At 43.6% G+C, this 21844-nt stretch overlaps 1 protein-coding gene across 2 annotated transcripts in view; it reads right to left on the reverse strand.

Annotated features, from left to right (window-relative positions):
* GNB5 (G protein subunit beta 5) overlaps positions 1 to 18348 on the reverse strand; it is a 37469-nt gene extending 19121 nt beyond the window's left edge. Inside the window, exons 1-6 of one of the 2 annotated variants that reach the window (XM_080980509.1) lie at positions 18208 to 18348; positions 16290 to 16401; positions 9054 to 9190; positions 7512 to 7553; positions 6563 to 6639; positions 5079 to 5211 (exon numbers count right to left, since the gene is read on the reverse strand). In XM_080980509.1, coding sequence (XP_080836635.1) covers positions 5079 to 5211; positions 6563 to 6639; positions 7512 to 7553; positions 9054 to 9190; positions 16290 to 16401; positions 18208 to 18333 — 627 coding nt within the window. In that variant the 5' untranslated portion in view covers positions 18334 to 18348. Of the gene's footprint in view, positions 1 to 5078; positions 5212 to 6562; positions 6640 to 7511; positions 7554 to 9053; positions 9191 to 16289; positions 16479 to 18207 lie in introns of those variants that run through there. The other variant, XM_080980508.1, reaches the window with a different exon arrangement.
* Positions 18349 to 21844: the final 3496 nt, after the last annotated feature.

The following is a 21844-nucleotide window of genomic DNA, read 5'->3' on the forward strand; positions in this document are numbered from 1 at the left end:
AAGAAACTGCCACCGTTATGTATACTGGCAGTTATTAATTGGTTGCCACCCTGTGAAGGTACAGGATACAGATTTATTAAATAAAGTAAATACCGTATTTTTCGGTCTATAAGATGCACCAGACCACAAGACGCACCTAGTTTTTGGAGGAGGAAAACAAGAAAAAAAATATTCTGAATCTCAGAAGCCAGAACAGCAAGAGGGATCGCTGTGCAGTGAAAGCAGCAATTCCTCTTGCTCTTCTGGCTTCTGGGATAGCTGCGCAGCCTGCATTCGCTCCATAAGACACACACACATTTCCCCTTACTTTTTAGGAGGGAAAAAGTGAGTCTTATAGAGCAAAAAATACGGTAAATCTCTCTTCCATTTTATAACGGGTGTCTGCCTAAATATGGATTCCCACCCCCCATCCCACTCTGCCCGCGAGCAATATATAAGAATATGTGAGGTGCTATTTTAGTGTTTTTCGCTGCAAAATCAAGAACAGGCTTATGTCTCTCTTCAACAGCTGTTTAAGCTCCAGCTGCTGCTATTCTGGGATGCAAGAAGCTCAGGGTAAGCTATTATTTCCCATTCTGAGGCTTCCAGTAATAAACCTGAGATGGTGAGGAGTGTCTGTTGCCACAGAAACTGGAGTCAAAGATCCACCTGTGGTGCTTAAATTGTAGCCTTAAAAGGCAGGTGTCTGGTGTAATCACAGCAAACACAGAGCCCAAATTAGACGGAGATGTAGACTTGGGGTGCTGTTTTCCCTGCTTATACCTGTGTGACACTAAAGCCTGCAACTTTGGGGTATTATGGGGACAGAACTCCCCAAACTGTATAGAATTTTATTCATGTATGCCACTACAGCAGCAGGAATGTTACTTGCCCAAAAATGGAAAGAAGAAGAAGTCTCAGCAAAAGAAGAATGGATACAAAAACTTACAGAATATGCAGAAATGGCCAAACTTACCAGAAGAGCAAGAAATCCAGATAACAATTTTTTTATGAAAGAATGGAAATGGTTTGCGGAATATTTACAAATTGGCAGGATTATTGTAATAACCTGAAGTTTTGTAAGAATATATGTTTAAAGCAGATGAATAAATGAGCAAATTAAGTTAATTTGGATATGCAGAAAATATTTAAAAATAAATTTAAGGAATTGCAGAAAGAGGAGGAAGGAAGTCAGATTTTGAAATGTTAAAATGATTATAAAATTACTGAAATGTATACAATTGAAAATCATAAATTAAATAAATTAAATAAAATAAAATACAGTGGTACCTCGGGTTACATACGCTTCAGGTTACATACACTTCAGGTTACAGACTCTATTAACCCAGCAATAGTGCTTCAGGTTAAGAACTTTGCTTCAGGATGAGAACAGAAAACGTGCTCCGGCGGCGCAGCAGCAGCGGGAGGCCCCATTAGCTAAAGTGGTGCTTCAGGTTAAGAGCAGTTTCAGGTTAAGAACAGACCTCCGGAACGAATTAAGTACTTAACCGGAGGTACCACTGTAAAGCCTGCAACTTGAAATTTTTACAGCAATGCGAAACCTAAGGGCATACGCAAAAGGTCAGGAAAAGTTGCAATGGAAAACTAGCAAAAACAAAACAAAACACAGAGCTGCGATTAAAGCTTCCAAATCGGAAAGTGTGCCTTGCAATTTGCGAGAGGGGAGCCAGGGGTAAAAGGAAGTGGACCCCCCCATCAGGAAGAGTGAAATTGGTTCAGAAGGGCAACACTGACTCACATATGTGGCCACTATGTTTCACTATCTCTCTCAGAACGTCCCTAGAATGGCCATTGCTCCGATGGGAGCTTTGAATTAAGGCAGTGGTTTTCAACCTGTGTGCCATGGCACCCTGGGGTACCTTGAATGATGGTCAGGGGTGCCGCGGGCAACACTGGCCTCTGTCCTTCTTTCCTTCCTTCTCTCTTCTGATGCCCTCTTGCATTTCTGCCTCCCAAAGACTTGTGCAGCTGTTTATTGCAGCAGCCCCAGCTATAAGCGCCGCAGGTGAATGAATGGAGCCTCTGGAAGGCACCCCTCTTTGGGGCAAGGAGTGGCAGCTCAGAGACCAAGGACAGCAGCCCGAAGGACTCTCAAGGAGAGGGAAGAGGAGAGGAGGCTGAGGGAACACTCCGCCAGGGAGGGAGTTCGAAAAAAATTGAGGGGCTGATGTATGGAAGTGAGAGCTGGACCATAAAGAAGACTGATTGCCAAAGAATTGATGTTTTTGAATTATGGCGCTGGAGGAGACTTTTGAGAGTCCCATGGACTGCAAGATGATCAAACCTATCCATTCTTAAGGAAATCAGCCCTGAGTGCTCACTGGAAGGACAGATCCTGAAGCAGAGGCTCCAATACTCTGGCCACCTCATGAGAAGAGAAGACTCCCTGGAAAAGACCCTGATGTTGGGAAAGATTGGGGGCACAAGGAGAAGGGGACGACAGAGGACGAGATGGCTGGACAGTGTTCTCGAAGCTACCAGCATGAGTTTGACCAAACTGTGGGAGGCAGTGGAAGACAGGAGTGCCTGGCGTGCTCTGGTCCATGGGGGTCACGAAGAGTCGGACACGACTAAACAAGAACAAGCCAGCTCTGCAGGCAAGGGGTGACATCACTGGGCTCCTGAGCCCCACAGGGGTGCCTCAGAAAGAATGGAGTTGGTCAAGGGAGATATGGACTCAAAAAGGTTGAAAACCTCTGGATTATTATTTTATTTTATTTTTTAAATCCTTGAGAAGGTTCTGCCACCACAAGCTCTATCATTTTGTGGCTATGACGCTGAAGCTCCTTTTTTCTTTTTACAAATCGATTTTTTTCCTGTTTTAAAATCTGGATTTTCTCTTTGAGATTAGTTAGTGGGGGGGGGGGGGAATAGCAAGCAGCTTCCTAGGACGTTATCAACCATTTAGGCTTCAACCTTCCCAAAGCCAGGACCAGCCTTCAACCCACACCTACATTTGAGAATCTCTTTTTTAACCATGCAATTGCTAAAGGCAGCATGGGAGGGCAGTGGTCTTGGTTAGGAAGGAAAGGATTAAATCCCCACTTCTTGCCCTGTGGTTCCAGTCCACATTGAGGGACCTGGAGCAGGGCTTTTGTGGAATTCCCTCCTTTTGGAAACCCCCCAAGCTTCTACAGAAGGGGTTCCCAAACCGTGGTCCATGGACCTCCAGCAGTCTGCAGATGTCATTCAGGTGATCCCAGAACCGGTCCAAGACATCTTGGCACCTGAGGCAGACCCCAAAATAGCACACACACACTCCTGTCAGGGAAGAATCTACATTAGGAACAAACATGGGAGGTGGAGAAAGACTGACATTGGGATCTGCTGCCCCTGTGGTTACTGACATTGGGATCTGCTGCCCTCGTGGATACTGCCAGCTGAGGCAGTCACCTTGCCTCATGGATGGACCGGCCCTGATGTGATCTGTGTTTTATTATGTCTCATAAAGTTAACAGGACGACAGAATTAATAAATTTAATCTTGGTAATATTGCTGTTAATGATGGCAATGCGGCCCAGAAAGAAGAAATGCCTCTTACTTTCGTGTTATTTTTTAATGCATTATTAAGCCTTGAATGGGGCAGAGAGAAAGAGCAGTGAAGTTTAAAAACACAAGAGGCACATCCATCCCCTTAACTATTAACTATTAAAATTGCATTTTTATTTATATGTTTATTTCTTATATCGTAATTTATTGTGCTACAATCTGAATTTTGTGCAAATTCAAATTGTAATACATTATATCAACGAAAGAAGCAATCAAAATACAATTTAAAAGCGCATCGCACCCAGCACAGTGCATTACAATTCATACAACAGGCAAAAAAACAATTATGTAGTCCACCAGCAATTTTCAAGGGCAGGGAACCCCTGCTCTACCCTGCGATCTTTAGTCGCTTGCTTAAAACTTCTTGATTCATGAAGCCTTTCCCTGTAGTGTGATTCAGCAGCATTATGCCTAAGATGCTTTACTGTGCTTTTGTATTTCATTTTGAAATCTTACAAGTCTGCTCCACCCTGGTATTTTGTATGCTGAGCTGTCTCAAAATTCCTACAAATGAATAAATAATGTAATGTTTGCTAGATCCAAGGCCAATAGAGGAGACAGCCAATGTTGTGCTCTGCCGATGTGGGAGACTATAATTCCCATCGCCTGTGACCGCTGGTCATGCTGCTGGTCTGTCTTCTTCAACACGAACTATTTCAGACTCTCACGGACCCCCTCCTTCCTCTTTCTTCGTATGCAAGGGCAACAGATAAGATCGAAAGCTTCCACTTTGGGGTTTTTTAATAAACCGCGGTTTCCTGTCAAGCGTAAGCTCAGCAAACTGGAATTTATTCTAACTCTGCAGGTTCAGATCCTGGTTCTGTCAACTAACCAGTTCCTTTATTTGGAAATCACATGGCGAGGAGGGAAAGGAAGTCAATACATTGTGTTTACAAGAGAGAAGGCAAGGAGGATGCAACACAGCTCCCCAGGAGCAAAATAAAACCTTGCACCATCTCTCATGCACAGGTAAAGGTAAAGGTAAAGGAACCCCTGACCATTAGGTCCAGTCGTGACTGACTCTGGGGTTGCGGCGCTTATCTCGCTTTATTGGCCGAGGGAGCAGGCGTACAGCTTCCGGGTCGTGTGGCCAGCATGACTAAGCCACTTCTGGCAAACCAGAGCAGCGCACGGAAATGCCGTTTACCTTTCCACCGGAGTGGTACCTATTTATCTACTTGCACTTTGACGTGCTTTCGAACTGCTAGGTTGGCAGGAGCAGGGACCGAGCAACGGGAGCTCACTCCGTCACCGGGGATTCGAACCTGCGACCTTCTGATCGGCAAGCCCTAGGCTCTGTGGTTTAACCCACAGCGCCACCCGCATCCCACATGCACAGGTATGGCACTATAAATCTGTACTCAGCTGTCTACAATCAGCATTTGCAAAGCTAAGCAGGGTCCAGTATGGTTTCCAATTGGATGAGGGACTGCATGTTGAGATTCCTGCATTGCACAGGGTTAGACTAGATGACCCTTGGGGTCCCTTCTAACTCGACAACTATGATTCTAACACTGGAGTGTACTTGCCTGCATATCCGAATTTGTGAAGCTGCAAGCTGACAGGTAATTGGTGTGCATGGCAACTGATTTCTTCTTGGCCGCCATATTCTCATTTTTTTCAAATGTCAGTGGATACACAGAGCATTTGTTGTCCAAACCCCTAGAGTTTTAAAAAAAAGGGTAAGAGAAAAAGATATCACTTAAGCATGGGTTGTATGAGCACTGACTGTTGGCAAGTTTTGCTTTTGGCTGTCCAGTTTCCATTTTGCTGTGTGTTTGCCTGAGGAACTCAGACCCACAGGGTCTATTCCCATTCACTGGCTACTGGCTACTGTCTAAGGAGGCAGTGGAGCTGGAAAAAAGGAATAATGAGGACATGTGGCCTAAAGGAAGGCTTGAGGAGGTGGAAGGGAAGTCTGAAGTGAAGAAAAATCTACTCCCTATGAGATGACTAGGAGCACTTTTTACCCTATTTGTCCGATACACTATCTGGAAGGACACAAATTCCCCACCCTTGCCTTAGGGGGTGACTTCATCCCACTCCCCACAGACATATATCTTCAGGTGATACTTCTAACTGAAGTGAGTCTGCAAGAAACAGAGCTCTCGCTCTTCAGTGGCACCTGTCCCTGTGGCGTTCCCTTCCTACCCTAGACACATCTGCCAGTTCCACTCCTTTAGGAGAACGTAAGGAGTCAGTAAAACCATGATCTCCCCAGACTTACTGTGATCTGTGGATTTCTCTCACTACCAAAATGCTACTTTCGAATTCTTGCTTCTTCTTTTTTTGTAATTTCTAAAACATTTTTCTAACTGTGGCTTTCTAGTGAGATTGATTTTATTTTATTTTATTTATCAAAAGCTGCTTTTTGGGGGCACACGTGGGAAAGGTTTGGTTGTGTGTTTTTTGTCTGCTTGCATTTGGGCACCTCTGAAGATATTGTAAACTAATTTTTCATCATGTTTCCCAAGCTCAAGGAGCAGATTTTCATCTATCTTTGGATATGACCGGAAGCCATTTTGAATCGAGATGCTGGACTGAACCTTTTGAAACTGCCGTGATTTTTCTTTTGGCCTCTTAGAATTTCCTAGGAGCGCTGGGTACAAACCACTAACAAGCACATAAAAGTCGGTCAATTATATTGTGAAGATCTCCCTGCACTTCCGTAGCAGGTTTGCTTTTTCCTGGTCTAAGGCAGGAATTCAGTTATTTTATTTACCTATTAAGGCAGTCTATTATTTATTTATGAAAACAATTCTCTCCTGCCTTATCTTCCAAAGAATCTCAAAGCAGCTAACAACACACACACTAAACACAATAAAACAAATCCAGCAGTCATCAAAATATACACAACCTAAGTCAGCATCAAAGTTATTGAGTTGGCCAAAAGCTTTACTAAAAAAGCCCATACCGTCATCAGGTGCTTTAAGGAATACTGGAGGGAAGGAAACAGCCCCCTTGGCTCAGTGCAACAATAAAAAATGGCTTTAATCAAGAGGCTCCCACTTACCCACAAGCAATGGCACATCCTGAAGGGGCGTAAGCGCATGCCATCACCCAGGTGCAAGGCATCGTCACCGCATGTTCCTGAAACACAAATCATCTCTTGCATCTTAAGGGTCAATTTGCAAATCTTTTCCATATCACTAAATGATAGTAAAGTAGGATTCTCTTATACAGTCATACCTCAGGATAAATATGCTTCAGGGTAAGTATTTTTGGGTTGCGTTCCGCGGTGACCCAGAAGTAACGGAGCATGTTACTTCCGGGTTTCGCCACTCATGCATGCGCAGACGATCAAAATGACGTCATGCGCGGAAACAGCGAAACACGACCCGTGCATGCGCAGGCGCGTCTTATGTTCTATTCAGGATGCGAATGGGGCTCCAGAACGGATCCCGTTCACATCCTGAGGTACCACTGTACTGACTTTAAAAGATGGGAAGTGACTACAAGTGCGTGATGTTTGTAACACGAGAGGAACTTAACAACAGGCCTTGTTCCGTCAGACCTTTGGACCCTCTAGCACAGGCACGTCCAACTCCAAAGAGATTGTGATCTACTCACATTATAAAAATGCTGGCTGTGATCTACCCATTGTTATTGACAGGCAAAGTTTGGTGAGGGGGGTCACTAAGCATCTCGTGATCTACCGCGATCTACCACAGACATCTGGGGATCTACCGATAGATCACTATCTACCTGTTGGACATGCCTGCTCTAGCAGAATGGAAATGTTTGTCCCACACTTGGCTCAGCTTTACATTGAAATGAACCAACTTATTTCTTAAAAAAATACCCCCAAACTGGCTGGCTACCACCAAGGCCAACCAGAATTTGCAGGTCTTCAACATGGAATGGAAGACAAAGGGACAAAGACCCTTCTGTTGCCCTCCCACATTCATCAGAGACATCTATTCTTTAGGCCTTGAGGGAAATAAGAAACACAAGGAACTTACCTTATTGGTAGTGAAGGCATCCCAAACAATCACCTTTCCATCCTATGAAAAGCAAAGAGGGATTATAAATTTCTCAAACAAGGAGATGTATATTTTGAAGTCTTATTGCAGTTCTCTCTGTTCGTGTTCCTGCCTAAAATCGAAAGGTTTGTGCAGGAGGGATGAAATGGTGGTAACAATCCCTTCAAATGCAATATCAGGTCTTCTAGGCCTAAAGTATGCATAGCCCACATTTTGCCCTCCAGATTTTGTGGGACTTCCAACTCCCATCAGCCCCAGCCAGCAAGGTCGATGGTCAGATGAATCAAAAACAACCGGAGGACACAGCACTGGTTACCCTCAGTCTATTCTAAACCAAGCCCTTGGCTGGCTACCACCAAGGCCCTATGCTAAACTAGACTCACAACTGAAGTCAGCCTGGGAAGATGGCACTAGACTTCACCCTGGAAATGCTATCAATCACACATCTCTCCACCACTTCCGTTGGGTAGGGTCCTTTTCATGAAAACCTTTGCCCTGAGAAAAAACTTCTCCCTTTCAATTATTTTTAGCAGAGGAAACAGATGCAAAAGTGTTAACCAATTCAGGAAGAGAGCAGGAAACTTTGTCCCCGCTCTGAATTTTGTCTTCACGATACCTTCACATACCCTGTGTGATGCTGCGACACCATGACCCCACATTCAAAATACAAGCCCAACAGTTCCAGGAACAAACAGGAAGATGCGGCCAGTGTTTACAAAATTGCCTCAGAGCAGTTTGTCAAGGAGGTTTGTGAGCTGGCATGAAAGCAAGCTGGGTACCATTGATTTGTTATCAGCAAAATGAAACAGAATTGTTGTAACTCAAATTAGGAGAAAAAGAAGAGTTTTGAAAAGTAAGTGCATTATGCCCTCTGAATTGAGGCAAACGCTTGCATTCATCCCATTTCTGCATTTGCTGAAAATATGATGATTTTGTTGAGGTCTTTGCTGGCCGTCCTTACCATTTGGCTATTTTCAACTACACACTGTTGATTATTAATATGCAAAAGCAGTATATAAGTATTTTGATAAATAAATTAGGGTACAAAAGAAGCTTTTTACCTGCCATTATTATAGCCTTTGGCCTCTGCAGAATGACAGAAAACCCTGTCTCTGTCTTCAGGGAAATAAGTAGGAAGATTATGCCAAGAGAGAAGTTAAACGAGAGACGACGGGGAACAGGGTGGGATGTTTTTATGTCCAACAAATAAGGACCCAGATAATCAAATCTTAACTTGCTGGTTTGAGGCACTATTTATATAGTCCAAAGCACTCTAAATGTCATGAAAACTAGTGGAAGTTATGAAAGAGTTAAACATTGCCTCAGAGGATGGCAAGCTATTACTGGTTAGTGCAAACAACACTGTAGAATAAGTATCTGGAAGAAGGCAATGCCCTATATTTCTAAATAAACACACAATCTCGTCAAACGTTAAAGACTAAGTAAGACATTTTCTTTCCAGTTAGATTGTTCCTCAGCATAGTAACAAACCCTCAAGACAATGACATCATCTCTCTTTACCTGGGAAGAGCTTACAATTCTTCTTTTATCTTTGCACCAGTCCATGCAGAGGACTTTATTGCCATGGCCTTTCAGCGTCCTTCTTGTCTTCATCACAAACTGACCCAAGGCCTCCACACGCTCCGCCACCTGATGAACTGAAGGGAATTCAAGACAGAGAGTCACTCTGTGCTTTGGCAACGCATGCAAAGATCCAAGATGATGCTCCCAAGTTAAGGGAAAGGTTGTCAACAGGCCTGAAGCCTTAACTGTTGTGGCCAAGGGGCCTCAGGGGTTTGGAATCATTACAGAGCATGAAACAGAAATGATTTTATGGCATGCTAATAAGAAGTGGGGGAGAAATCCATTTCTGTTTGCATTTTAAGAACAAACTATCCCATTTGCATTTCTCAAACCAATATGTGAAGTGAAACACACTCTTTGAAATTCACATTTCTCCTAATTTTGCAATGCAATGTATACATAAGTGCATTAGGGGAAACGGCTTTCAAAAATGTACACGCCAAGAGAAATTCACCCTAAAATGCTGATGAGTTTTCAGTAGGGTTAAATTTTTTTATAAACACCACAAATTGGAGACAGAAATGTGCAGAGCTGATTTGAAGACTGGGAAAAATGAGAAAGAGAGAAAAGCTAAAATTGATGGTTTTGTCCAGCCATACAAATAAAACGACCTTTGTATAAAAAAAGGTAATTTCATAAAATTGAGAAATAAAGGCCTGTGGTTGTACTCAACTAAGTCCTACTCCAAGGTGACACCCTAAAATTAAATTATCCCAGTGGAGGACGTTAAGTTGATTTCTAATTAATAGTTCGCCCACTTTTTCTTTTATCTTCAGAAGTAAACAGACTGTTTTATTTATCTAAAGGTTTGTCTTGTCCTTCCTCCAAGAAGCCCTGAGGGGTATACATTTTTATTCCCTCTCCCACCCACACATTTCCTTCTCACAACAGCCCTGTGTGGTAGGCTGGGCTGAGAGGGGTCACCCCATGAGCTTCTTTTCCCGGCGGGCATTTTTGTTTTGTTTTTGTGTGAAAGCTGAAGATTCAGGGAAGTGTCTGGAATTAGCTGTGAAAAGGCCAGGTCCCTGACTTCTTCGACTGCAGGCTTTGGGCTTGCGGGTTGCAACCCAGAGATTTGCATGGCGGGCAATGAAACAACTGTGTATCTTGCGCTGCCCCTTAAATAATGAGGCAAGAGAAAGATTTTTAGCACCTATAATGACAAGGTCCCCTGGCCAGAACCCCTCTGACCTGATTTTATATCTCCTCGCAGACACAGATAAGTATATGACCTGGCGTGTAGCACCCTTTGAAACTGCCGCTAGGAAAATTAGAGCAAATTATATAGCCAAGGTAGACACCAACTGTAAAGGAGATGAATTTATTTGACCCTATCTACATCAAGCTATTCCTGCCAACCTAGCAGTTCAAAAGCACGTCAAAGTGCAAGTAGATAAATAGGTACCACTCCGGCGGGAAGGTAAACGGCGTTTCCGTGTGCTGCTCTGGTTCGCCAGAAGCGGCTTAGTCATGCTGGCCACATGAGCCGGAAGCTGTACGCCGGCTCCCTTGGCCAATAAAGCGAGATGAGCGCCGCAACCCCAGAGTTGGTCACGACTGGACCTAATGGTCAGGGGTCCCTTTACCTTTACATCAAGCTATATTCTATCTTTATCACCAAACTCCGAATATAATTGCACACTGTATTAATTAACATTATTTTTAATATATTAGTGACCATGTGATAATTTTAGCTTATAAATTTTATTGTTTAATGTCTTAATTTGTATATTAAGGTACTTTTATAGCTCTGTTTAGAGTGGGTAACGTCTTGATAATATAAATGTTTTAAGTTTTCTGTATCAATCCAGTATATTTTCTTTCATTTGTTGAATGATTCTGTGTACATTGCAGCAGCCTTTGGCTATGTGCAATAAAACTGACTGACTGACTGAAACAACTGTGACCCACTTGCTCTCTATTGGATCTGGAGTGTGATGGGGCAGGTAAAAAGACTTGGAGAAGAGGGGCCTCCATGGGGGAGACAGCGGTGGCTGCTTCATCTCCCCCTTTTACTACAGAATTTGAAGTTGCAGCACAGACCTCTGGCTTACAACTTCAGCAAAGTGTGCATGCCTAAAGTTCAAGGCAGGCCTCTGCTTTCTACTGGTGGAACACAATGGTCCCAAATACTGTTTGGGCACCAAATGTTATTTCCTGAACGCCAGTTTTTATTTTTGGACAGGACTCCTGGACCCAGTAATGATGGGCAATGCTTTATGTATGACTTATTTGGCTGCAGCTCAAACAACCCTTTCCTCCCTCTTTTTAAAGTTACTCATTGATTTATTAGCCTTTCAGTCACCATCCTAAAAGGAAAGCACTCAGTTGCATCTCCCTGAAAGTAGGAAAGATCCTCTTTTCAGCTGAAAAACTGAGACGAACATCCCCGCAGAGCAAAAGCCACAGCCAATGACCACCGTTGAACCATTTTCTAACTATAAAGCCTTAGAACCTATTAGAAGCCTGTATTCAGCGACTCCCAAGTAGCATTTAGTGGCTCCCATATCTAGCACCTCCTATATCTGTTTTGTTATTAACATACTTCTACACAATCATCTCAAGGTGATGTACAAGAAAAAAAGCAGTTAAAAACACAAATAAGTGATCCATTTAAAAAAATAGAACAATACAAAATAAACACTGGTGGTAAAGACACACCTTTGCAACTGGTAAGGCCTGCCAGAAGAAAAATGTCTTCAATTTAAACCCTGGGATTCAGGATCTGAGGGTCTAATAGTTATTTCCTATTTCCTTCATTTCACAAAATTTATAAATGATGGTTTAAAAAAATCAAAACAGTTTACAAAAAGATAAAACAATAAAATTGTGATTTATTTATTTTTACAATCATACTTAAAAACAAGCAAAAGTTTAAATACTAAAACAAATTGCCTCAACTTTCTGAGCATCTGGGTAGGCTTGCCTGAAGAAGGATGTTATTAGCAGGAGCCTAAAAGAGTACAAGGGACGCAGGTGGCGCTGTGGGTTAAGCCACAGAGCCTAGGACTTGCCGATTGGAAGGTTGGCGGTTCGAATCCCCGTGATGGGGTGAGCTCCTGTTGCTCTGTCCCAGCTTCTGCCAACCTAGCAGTTCGAAAGCACGTCAAAGTGCAAGTAGATAAATAGGTACCGCTCCGGCGGGAAGGTAAACAGCGTTTCCGTGCACTGCTCTGGTTCACCAGAAGTGGCTTAGTCACGCTGGCCACATGACCCAGAAGCTGTACGCCGGCTCCCTCGGCCAGTAAAGCGAGATGAGCACCACAACCCCAAAGTCGGTCACGACTGGACCTAATGGTCAGGGGTCCCTTTACCTTTAAAAGAGCACAGTAAAGGCACCTGCTTGATCGCAATAGGCAAGGAGTTCCGAAGTGTAGGTGCTGCCTCAATATACAATGGGGCTCTTGCAACAATGGAATGGGCGTTACGTGGCACCTGCAGCAGTGCCAATTCTGTCATTTGAAGCAGTCGAGTGGACACATGTGGGGATAGCCAAACTGGTCCCAAGTTGTTAATAGTCACACTTTGAACCTGGCCTGGTAGCAAATTGTTAACCAGTACAGATATGTTCTAAATCTCTGGCGTTTATGAGAAACCCGGGCAACTATTTTTCTTGCAAGCAGATTTTCTTGTAGAGCAGAGTGGGGAGCTTGTGACTTCCTAAATGTTATAAGACTACAACTCCCATCATCCCTGACCACTGGCCATGCTTCAAGTCAGAAGGTGAAGCTGTAAGGCTCTAGTTATCCACAGGAGAGCAGAGCCTGGAAACGGGAGTCTGAGCACAGGTGCCCAGAGGCTTATCCACACTTACCTTTCCAGGCAAGGTCCACACTTTAAAGCTCAGACACTAAGCCGTTTTCTTTTTGCCCCAGAGCTTTTCCCTCGAAAACCTGCTCTTTAAAGCTCAATTGGAGCAAACTGCAATCCGAATGGACGTTTGCTCCAATTGAGCGCTAAAGAGCAGGGCTTTTGCAGGGAAAGCTTTGGGGGCATTAAACCCCAAAACACTCAGACTTGTGTCTGGAAAGGTCAGGGCAATAGATAAATGGGAATAATCCCTAAGAGTTGCTCACGTGTCGCTCTCCATGGTCCTGCATCTCCTGATCTTGCCTTGCTGCCTTCCCTCTGTGGGATGACACATTCCTTAGCATTTTGATTGATTATTTTTATTGACAGTTCTTTTGCTTTATTGGATTCTAGCCTTGATTTTAATGAGTTGTTGTTGTTTGCTTGGTAAACCACTTTAGAAGGGTTGTTTGTTTTGGGGGGGGGGATTTTTTGGTATATTAAGCAACCTCCAAATTGATTAAATAAAGAAATGATGGTTAACAGGAAAGTATGTTTAAAGCTCACATGCTCACAAATTTATTGACAGCTGCACGAATTATGATACCTAGGAAGTGGAAGGGGCAAGCAGAATATAAAATGTAAGAATGGTATAAAGAGGTGTGGGATATAGCTATTAATGATAAATTAACATGTGCCATTAAGGTAAGATGGGGAATTATTTTGAGGAGATATGGAGGGTGTTTGTAGAATTTGTACTGTTAAAATGGAAAGGGGTCAAACCATCGCAAGAGGTGTTGAAATTTTGGAGGTTGGATAGTTACAATGGAATGGTCTCGGGGTGGGGTGCACATTTTTATTCTTATTTATGTACAATTATTACTTTGTCAAAATACAAAACAGTAATTAAAAAGGGAAAAAATAAAGCCTTCATTTCATCTGAACAACAACAACATAGTAATAAAATACTTGAGGCTGCAGCCCTATACACACTTAAAGGTAAAGGTAAAGGTACCCCTGACCATTAGGTCCAGTCACGGACGACTCTGGGGACGACTCGAGGGAGCCGGCGTACAGCTTCCGGGTCATGTGGCCAGCATGACTAAGCCGCTTCTGGTGAACCAGAGCAGTGCACGGAAACGCTGCTTACCTTCCCGCCGAAGCGGTACCTATTTATCTACTTGCACTTTGACATGCTTTTGAACTGCTAGGTTGGCAGGAGCAGGGACCGAGCAACAGGAGCTCACCCCGTCACAGGATTTGAACCACCGACCTTCTAATCAGCAAGCCCTAGGCTCTGTGGTTTAACCCACAGCGCCACCTGCATCTTACTTGGGAGTAAAGCCCATTTGACTCAATAGGACTGAATATTTATGTTGACACTTTAAGGACGTAAGAACAGCGTCCTGCTTCCACAAAGGCGGAAGAGATGCCCCCAGAAAGTCCGAAAGCAGGAAGGAGCTGGTCACCATGTACACCCCAACTTTGGGGGCCCATTTGCAAACAGGGGGGGGGAACTGTTCTGGATCCCATGCACACAAACATGCAGCTTCCCTCTTGCCCCCCTCTCCACCAATGACATTTAAAAATGTAATTTGGGTGTCCCCACCCTGCAAGTCTCAATGGGCATGTGCAGCGGGCAGGGGCTAATCTTACAGAAGAGTGGGAATGAGAGGGGGGAGAAGGAAATAGCCTTTTTCCTTCAGCTGCAATTTCTAGGAAGATCAAACCCCACCTCACCCCATAACAATCAGTCAGGCTTGAAAAAAAGTCTTTCATTGGCTCCAATAGAAGGCTTTTTCAAGTCTAACTGAAACATAAGAGGGGCATGAGAGGGACACAGAGCCAGTAGCAATGGGGTCTTTAAAAATATATATATATTAAAGATTTTCAAGATATACAAAGGAACGTGCAATGTCTCTTTTTTGTTGTTGAGATTATAAAGTCTTTTGGTTACGTTCAGCGCAGGACAACATGCAATTCGGTTTGAAAAAAAGTGTTATACTGTCTACAATACAAGGTTTATTATTAAATGAATTGTGGTGTTGGTAGGATCTGGGGGCAGATGGATTACCACTGGGTAAGGGAGCAACTGCTTTCAAGCCTAATTTCAGCAGGTGGGGTGAGGGAATGGGACCCAGCAGGCTCTTGCAGGTGTAAACACACCTGTGAGTGTTCTGCTGGCATCCCCACGCAAATCTAAAAAACAGATGGCAGGGATGGTGATCCTGTGACCCTACAGATGCTGGACTACAACTCCCATCAGCCCCAACCAGAATGGCCCCATACAGCCATGGATTATGGGACTTGTGATTTAGCAACATCTGGAGGGCCGCAGGTTCCCAAAGCACAACTCTGAATGCTGTTATTCCTCTCAGCCAACTTAAAAGTTTCCCTGCCTTCCCAAACAGCAACTCCCCCTCCATCTTCTAGCCCTGAGAAGCAGCCTTTGCCAACATGGCGCCCTCCAGATGTTTTGGCCTGTAGCTCCCATCAGCCCCCAGGCACCACAGCTAACGGGTTGGCAAAGGGCTGCTCTAAAGAGCTCTAGAAACAAGTAAGGTTGGGGAATCCTCTCCCTGTCAGCCTACCATCCTGTTTGCAATGTTTGCAGGCAGCAGCAGATGGATTTAATCAGGCAGGGCTTTTAAGACAGCAGAGGGGGGGAAACCGAGTGGATTTTCTTCCTTTTTTTAATGCAACTGTTAAATAAAAGACAGGTGCCCTGCGGCTTCCCCCTGCCTCTGTTTTTCATTGGGTCGCCTTAAATGCTCTCCCCCGGCCTGGATCTGGCGACCATTATTACAGGAACCGAGCATAAAGCCCAGCCTTGCGTGCACATCTGCCTCTTGCATTCCCTGGCATGTTTACATCTCACCAAGCACCCCCAACCACCACGAATAAACACATATCTGCTTCTGAGGATCAGGCATCCAGCGACGACAGGGGATATTCCATTCCTCCTGCCTCGATAAATAAATAGCTTTTATTTATAGCCCCCGCCCGACTTTATTTTCAGGCTTTCGGATTCAAACGCAGCAGCTAGCTAGTGATGCCGTTGGATGATGATGATGCGAAGGGCGATTTCCTTGCAGCCACGCTCGGACGAAGCACAACACGGGGAGGGGCAGGTGGAAGAGATGGATGCGGAGGGAGGGGGAGGCAGGATCCCCGGATCCCCACCCCCGATCTCCCATCAAACAAGCCCAGCACCCCACCCACCCCCCAGGATCCTTGGGCCACCCCCCCAGAATTACTCCTATGATGCGCAGCTCCCTGCTCCCGTTTCTCCCTCTCCTGCCATCTCTGCTTCGGATGGAGGGCAGCCTCTCTAAGGCAGCCCAGCGCCCCCCCCCGCCACCCCCTTCCCGGCCCCCGACTCACGCTCCACGTCGTGCAGCTTGGCCCTCTCCTCCTCCAGCTTGCCCTTCAGGCTCTCGGCCTCGGTCTTCAGCGACGCCAGGGTCTCGTTCTCCTTCAGCCCCTCGGTTGCCATCTTTGCAAGGAGGAGAGGGGGAAAGAGACAGTGAAGCGGGAGGAGAAGGAGGAGCAGCAGCAGCTCCGGATCCGCCCAGCGAGCAGGGAAGAGGTAGGCTCCGCCCTCCTCGACGCTGATTGGCGCGCCGGAGGCAAGGCGGACGCTTGTCCCACTCGGGCTAGGCAGGGCCGGGCCGGGCGGAGGCATCTTCTCCCTGCGCCTTAAGCGGGAAGGGATCGGGCAGCGTGGGAACTTGGTTGGTTTGAGCATCATATGAGCAGTTATGCAGGCTGTGGCATACCTGCGCCCCCCATAATTGCTCATTTGATGTGGCACATGCACACTGTTAAGTTGTGGGTGAACATATTAGATAACAGCAATTCTTCAAACAGCTATTGTTTATTCACAGGCCAGAACTGAACTGAACTGAAGGGTTCAGCCAGCCTGCTTATATAGAGGTCCACTACCACGCAACAGTAACCACTTTCTGTAACTATCCAATCAGTGAACGTCACTTTCAATCCCTTATTTGCATATGTGGACCTGAGTGAAAACTATCTACAGTATCCCTCTGCTGGCCCAGGGTGAGAACTTCAGTACATAACACACACTATTTGAATGGCACTGCCCATTAACTTTGGGGGGGGCAGCACCCTCAAATATTTAACCGGGGGCCCAAGGCCCCTTGGTGCCTAGGGGGTGCCCCCTTGGCTCCTATGCATGGAATTGTAGATTTGGAAGGGATCATCTAGTCCCATGGTTCACAATGTCGGGCACACGCCCCACTTGGGGGCAATTTGGTTTTTAAGGGGGGCAATTCAAGAATTTCCTCAATTCAACATTTCCTCATAGAGTAGCTCCATCCCCTTAATTGTTTTGATTGCTCTTTCCTGCAACTTTTCCAACTCTGCGTTATCCCTCTTGAAGTGATACACAAGGTGATGTACAAGAAAAATAGCAAAAGTTAAAAACACCAAGAAACGATCCATTTTTAAAAATAATACAAAATAGACACTGGTGGCAAAGACACACCTTTGCAGCTGGTAGAGCCTGCCGGAAGAAAAATGTCTTCAATTTAAATCCTGGCATTCAGGATCTGAGAGTCTAATAGTTATTTCCTATTTTCTTTATTTTATATAAGTTATAAATGATGGTTAAAAAAAATAAAAACAGTTTACAAAAAGATAAAACAATAAAATTGAGATTTTTTTTACAAGCATACTTATTGAAGTGATACTCTGATTTGTTTTTATTAGGTTTATGTGGGTTTTTTTCCTCTTTCTCATTGCATTTTATTTTTGTAAAGCACTTTGGGACATTCCGTTGCAGGAAGCAATTCATAAATTCATAACGGCGTATGTCTACTTGGAAACTTCCAGTGGGACTGAGTCCCAAGGATACATATGCTCTATCCGATAAATTTACAGTTTACAGTCATACCTCAGGTTACAGACGCTTCAGGTTATACATTTTTGGGTTGCGCACCGCGCGAAACCCGGAAGTACCGGAACAGGTTACTTCTGGGTTCCAGCGCTCGCGCATGTGAAATAGCACTAAATCACAGTTTGTGCATAAGCGCCGAATCATGATCTGCGTGTGCGCAGAGGCGGCTCTGCGGGTTGCGAATGTGCCTCCCGCACGGATCATGTTCACAACCCGAGCGTCCACTGTATCTTATATATTCCCCACCTTCCTAATTTTTTTAACCCAATGTTGTACCACTTCCTCTTCCACACCCACACATTCCACCCCCAAAATCAGTCTGCAGCATAAGTTCGTTGAAGACTATTTAAAAAACCCAGTGAAATAGAAACAACCACATACCATTTCCACACATAGTGAGCAGTAGCTGACTTTTTCTGATTTGCGGTATATCTCCCGGAGGGCTCTGTCTTTGGAACAATTGTCGCATGGGCCAAACACATTGGCCAAAAAGGTCTGGTCACACATCTTTGCTGGGAGTTGGAACTGAAAGGGACAAGAGGCGGGGTGGAACAGGTAGGTGCTTGAAAATGATGCACGAAGCATTTCACCAGGGCTGGCCCAGCCCACATTTGTACACAACACACATTTAAAGCACAGGGCTTCCCTCCACCCCAAAGACTCCTGGGAACTTCAGTTTACTCCTCACAGAACTACAATTCCCAGCACCCTTCCATACCGCTCAACAACCCTGATTTAAGTGGGACATCAGAGAATTACAGAAGCCATCTCAGCTTCTGACTGGATCCTGGAATGTCCCTCCTTTTGATCCACCTGACCAAAAGGTGCTTATTTTGGGGGGGATAAATCAGATGGAAATTCCCAGGTGTCAAAAAAGGTTATTTATGTATGCCACTACTGCGGCCTGTGTTTTGTTAGGTCAAGAATGGAAAACAAAAGAAGAATGGCAACTTAAACAGATGGAATATGCGCAGCTTGCAGATTTAACATATAGAATAAGAGAACAAGGAGAACATATGTTTAAAGAAGATTGGGAAATGTTTGTTGAATATATGGGTGAAAATTGTGTACATTTAAAAATGCTGGTAGCATTAAGATAAATTTGACAGTGTAAATAAGTTTTGATGGATGTAACAATGCAATATTCAATAGTAAAATATGCAGTGATTTATGGTATGCAAACTGAACCACGGGAGGAGGAGGAGGAGAAAGGATGACATTGATTTAATGTTGTTTAAATGAATACTTTAAAATGTATTTTTTTTCTTTTTTTTTTTTTTTGGAAAAATATTTATTGGGGTTTACAATAAAAGTGAACATAATAAACAGTATAACAAATCTTAACATAATTTCACATTTTCTTTGGACTTCCTCACATCTCCCGCTCCCACTTTCATCATTATAACTTTTTACCAGCAATTTATTATCTTATTTGCATTCTTATATCTCATTTATGTCTTTATAATCTTATAATTCTCAATAAAGTTTATATTTTCTCAATCTCACTTATTATCTTAAATCATCTAGGTTAGTGGTGCTTCATTATTTATGATCTAGCATCCTGCTTAACATTCACTCAAATTACAATGCTTTTGTAAATAATTCTTAAATTTCTTCCAATCCTCCTCCATCTTCTCTTCTCCCAGGTCACGAATTCTGCCGGTCATCTCAGCCAGTTCCATGTAGTCTATCAGTTGCATCTGCCATTCTTCCAGTGTGGGTAGATCTTGAGCTTTCCAGTGCTTTGCAAGTAATATCCTTGCTGCTGTTGTTGCATACATAAAAAATGTCCGGTCCTTCTTTACCACCCCTTGGCCGACAATACCCAAAAGAAAGGCCTCTGGTTTCTTAGTGAAGGTATATTTAAATACTTTTTTCAGTTCATTATAAATCATTTCCCAGAACGCCTTCACTTTAGGGCAAGTCCACCAGAGGTGGAAAAATGTTCCTTCACACTCTTTACATTTCCAACACTTATTATCAGACAGGTGGTAAATTTTTGCAAGTTTGACTGGGGTCATATACCATCTATATATCATTTTCATTACATTTTCTTTCAAAGCATTGCATGCAGTAAAGTTCAATCCAGTACTCCACAACCTTTCCCAGTCCTCAAACATAATATTATGCCCAATGTCCTGTGCCCATCTTACCATAGCCGATTTAACCATTTCATCTTGTGTATTCCATTTTAACAGCAAGTTATACATCCTTGAAAGTACCTTAGTCTTTGGTTCTAACAATTCTGTTTCTAGTTTCGATTTCTCCACCTGGAACCCTAATTTCTTGTCGTTTTTAAAAACTTCTTTAATCTGAGCGTAATGTAGCCAGTCTCGCACTTTATCCTTCATTTTCTCCAAACTCTGCAATTTCCAATTGTCTCCATCTTTTTCTAATATTTCCCAATATTTAGGCCATTTAGCCTCCATATTGGGTCTTTTTCGGGCCTTAGCTTCCAAAGGTGAAAGCCACCTTGGAGTTTTATTTTGAATACTTTAAAATGTAAATTAGAAAATTAATTTAAAAATTCTGACTTTCAGCATCCTCAACAAACTGCAGTTCCCAGGATTCCTTTGGGGAAGCAGTGGCTGTTTAAATTGGTAGGATATTGTGCTAAATGTACAGTGCTGAGAAGTGGAAAAAAGGATGTTAATCAGAAGACATTGTGATGGTGCAGCTCAGATATTTTTTCTCCACTATTGCCAACTTCTTTGGTTTTTTGTACTATATCTCCTCCTTTTTTTCTGTTCATTTGTTCCTTCCTTCCTTGGAGTCGATCAGTAAAGGCTCCGGCAATACTCTAGATTGTGAAGCGCTGGCTGTAAAACCTCCCCACACAAACAGTCCTGGGAACTGTAATTTGTTAAGGGTGCTGGGATTGTAGTTCTTTGTAGTAAACTATAGTTCCTAGAAATCTTATTTTTTGGGGGGGTGTACATTAAATTAATGCAGCCCTTCAGGGACAAGGAAAAAAGTATGCCGGGATGGCGACAAAACAAGGGTAGGCACAAAGAATCTCAGAATATACGGAATATACAAATACGGAAAAGCAAGAGGTCGTTCCTCAATCCATTTACTGTTATTGTAACCATTTCAAAGTTGCTTTACTTTTTACATTTCTATTAAAAGCCACCTAGCAAGAGCTCACCCTAAAAGGCAGGGTAGAAAATAATAAAACAAACCAAAGAGTGCTGTATTTTGATCTGCTGTAAAAAATTAGCTATATTGCTTGAGGTTTGAGACTTCCAAGTCAAAATATCATACTGCTTACCTTCTTTTCCCTGGAGCAAGAACCTTTTGCCTTCCAGACACTTCAAAGGAATAATCTTCTGTGCAAGTAGAATTGCACAAGGACAAGCTTAATGCTGAGGTAATCTCCTTAGAGGGTATTAAGACACAAGCCTGCACTTTTGGATTGTAGCACCTTCCACATTGCTGGTTTACATGCCAGAGACTAACAATTGTTCTCAGTGGAAAACTCTCATGGGTGCAAGAGAAAATCCCAGCATACCAATTTTACACATCAGTCAAATTGTGCCCTTTTTAAAGTCATGGTTCCAGGCTTTACATGCTTTTATTCTGTATGAAACATGCTTACAGATATCAATCAAAAAGGCCCCCAAGCGAGGCCTTTGCATCAAAGTGGGAGCCATTTTGAATCCATCTGTATGGCATTCAGTTTCCTGTCAGCCATTAACGGATCAAAAGGCTTCAAAGCAGGGGGGAAATTATTCCTTAAAATGAGCCCAGCAGTCATACGTATCTAGCCTGTGTCTTTTAATCTGTTCTACAATGCTATCTATTTTATAGGCCAGGGCTTAGAAAATGGGAGTTATTGTGCACTTTACTTGTGAGCTAAGTCTTTTAGCATCCGTTCCCCCAATGAAATCCACCCTCAGATGACCACCAAAAGTTTAAAAGGTTTTTAGTGATAGTAAAGTACTATAAACATTGTTCTGAAGTAAGTCAGAGGAGTATTCTGCATTTTCAAGAACTCTGTGGACACCCCCCCCCCCCA

This window comes from Podarcis pityusensis (genome assembly GCF_964106645.2).
Source record: "Podarcis pityusensis genome assembly, chromosome: 14".
Lineage (NCBI taxonomy): Eukaryota > Metazoa > Chordata > Lepidosauria > Squamata > Lacertidae > Podarcis > Podarcis pityusensis.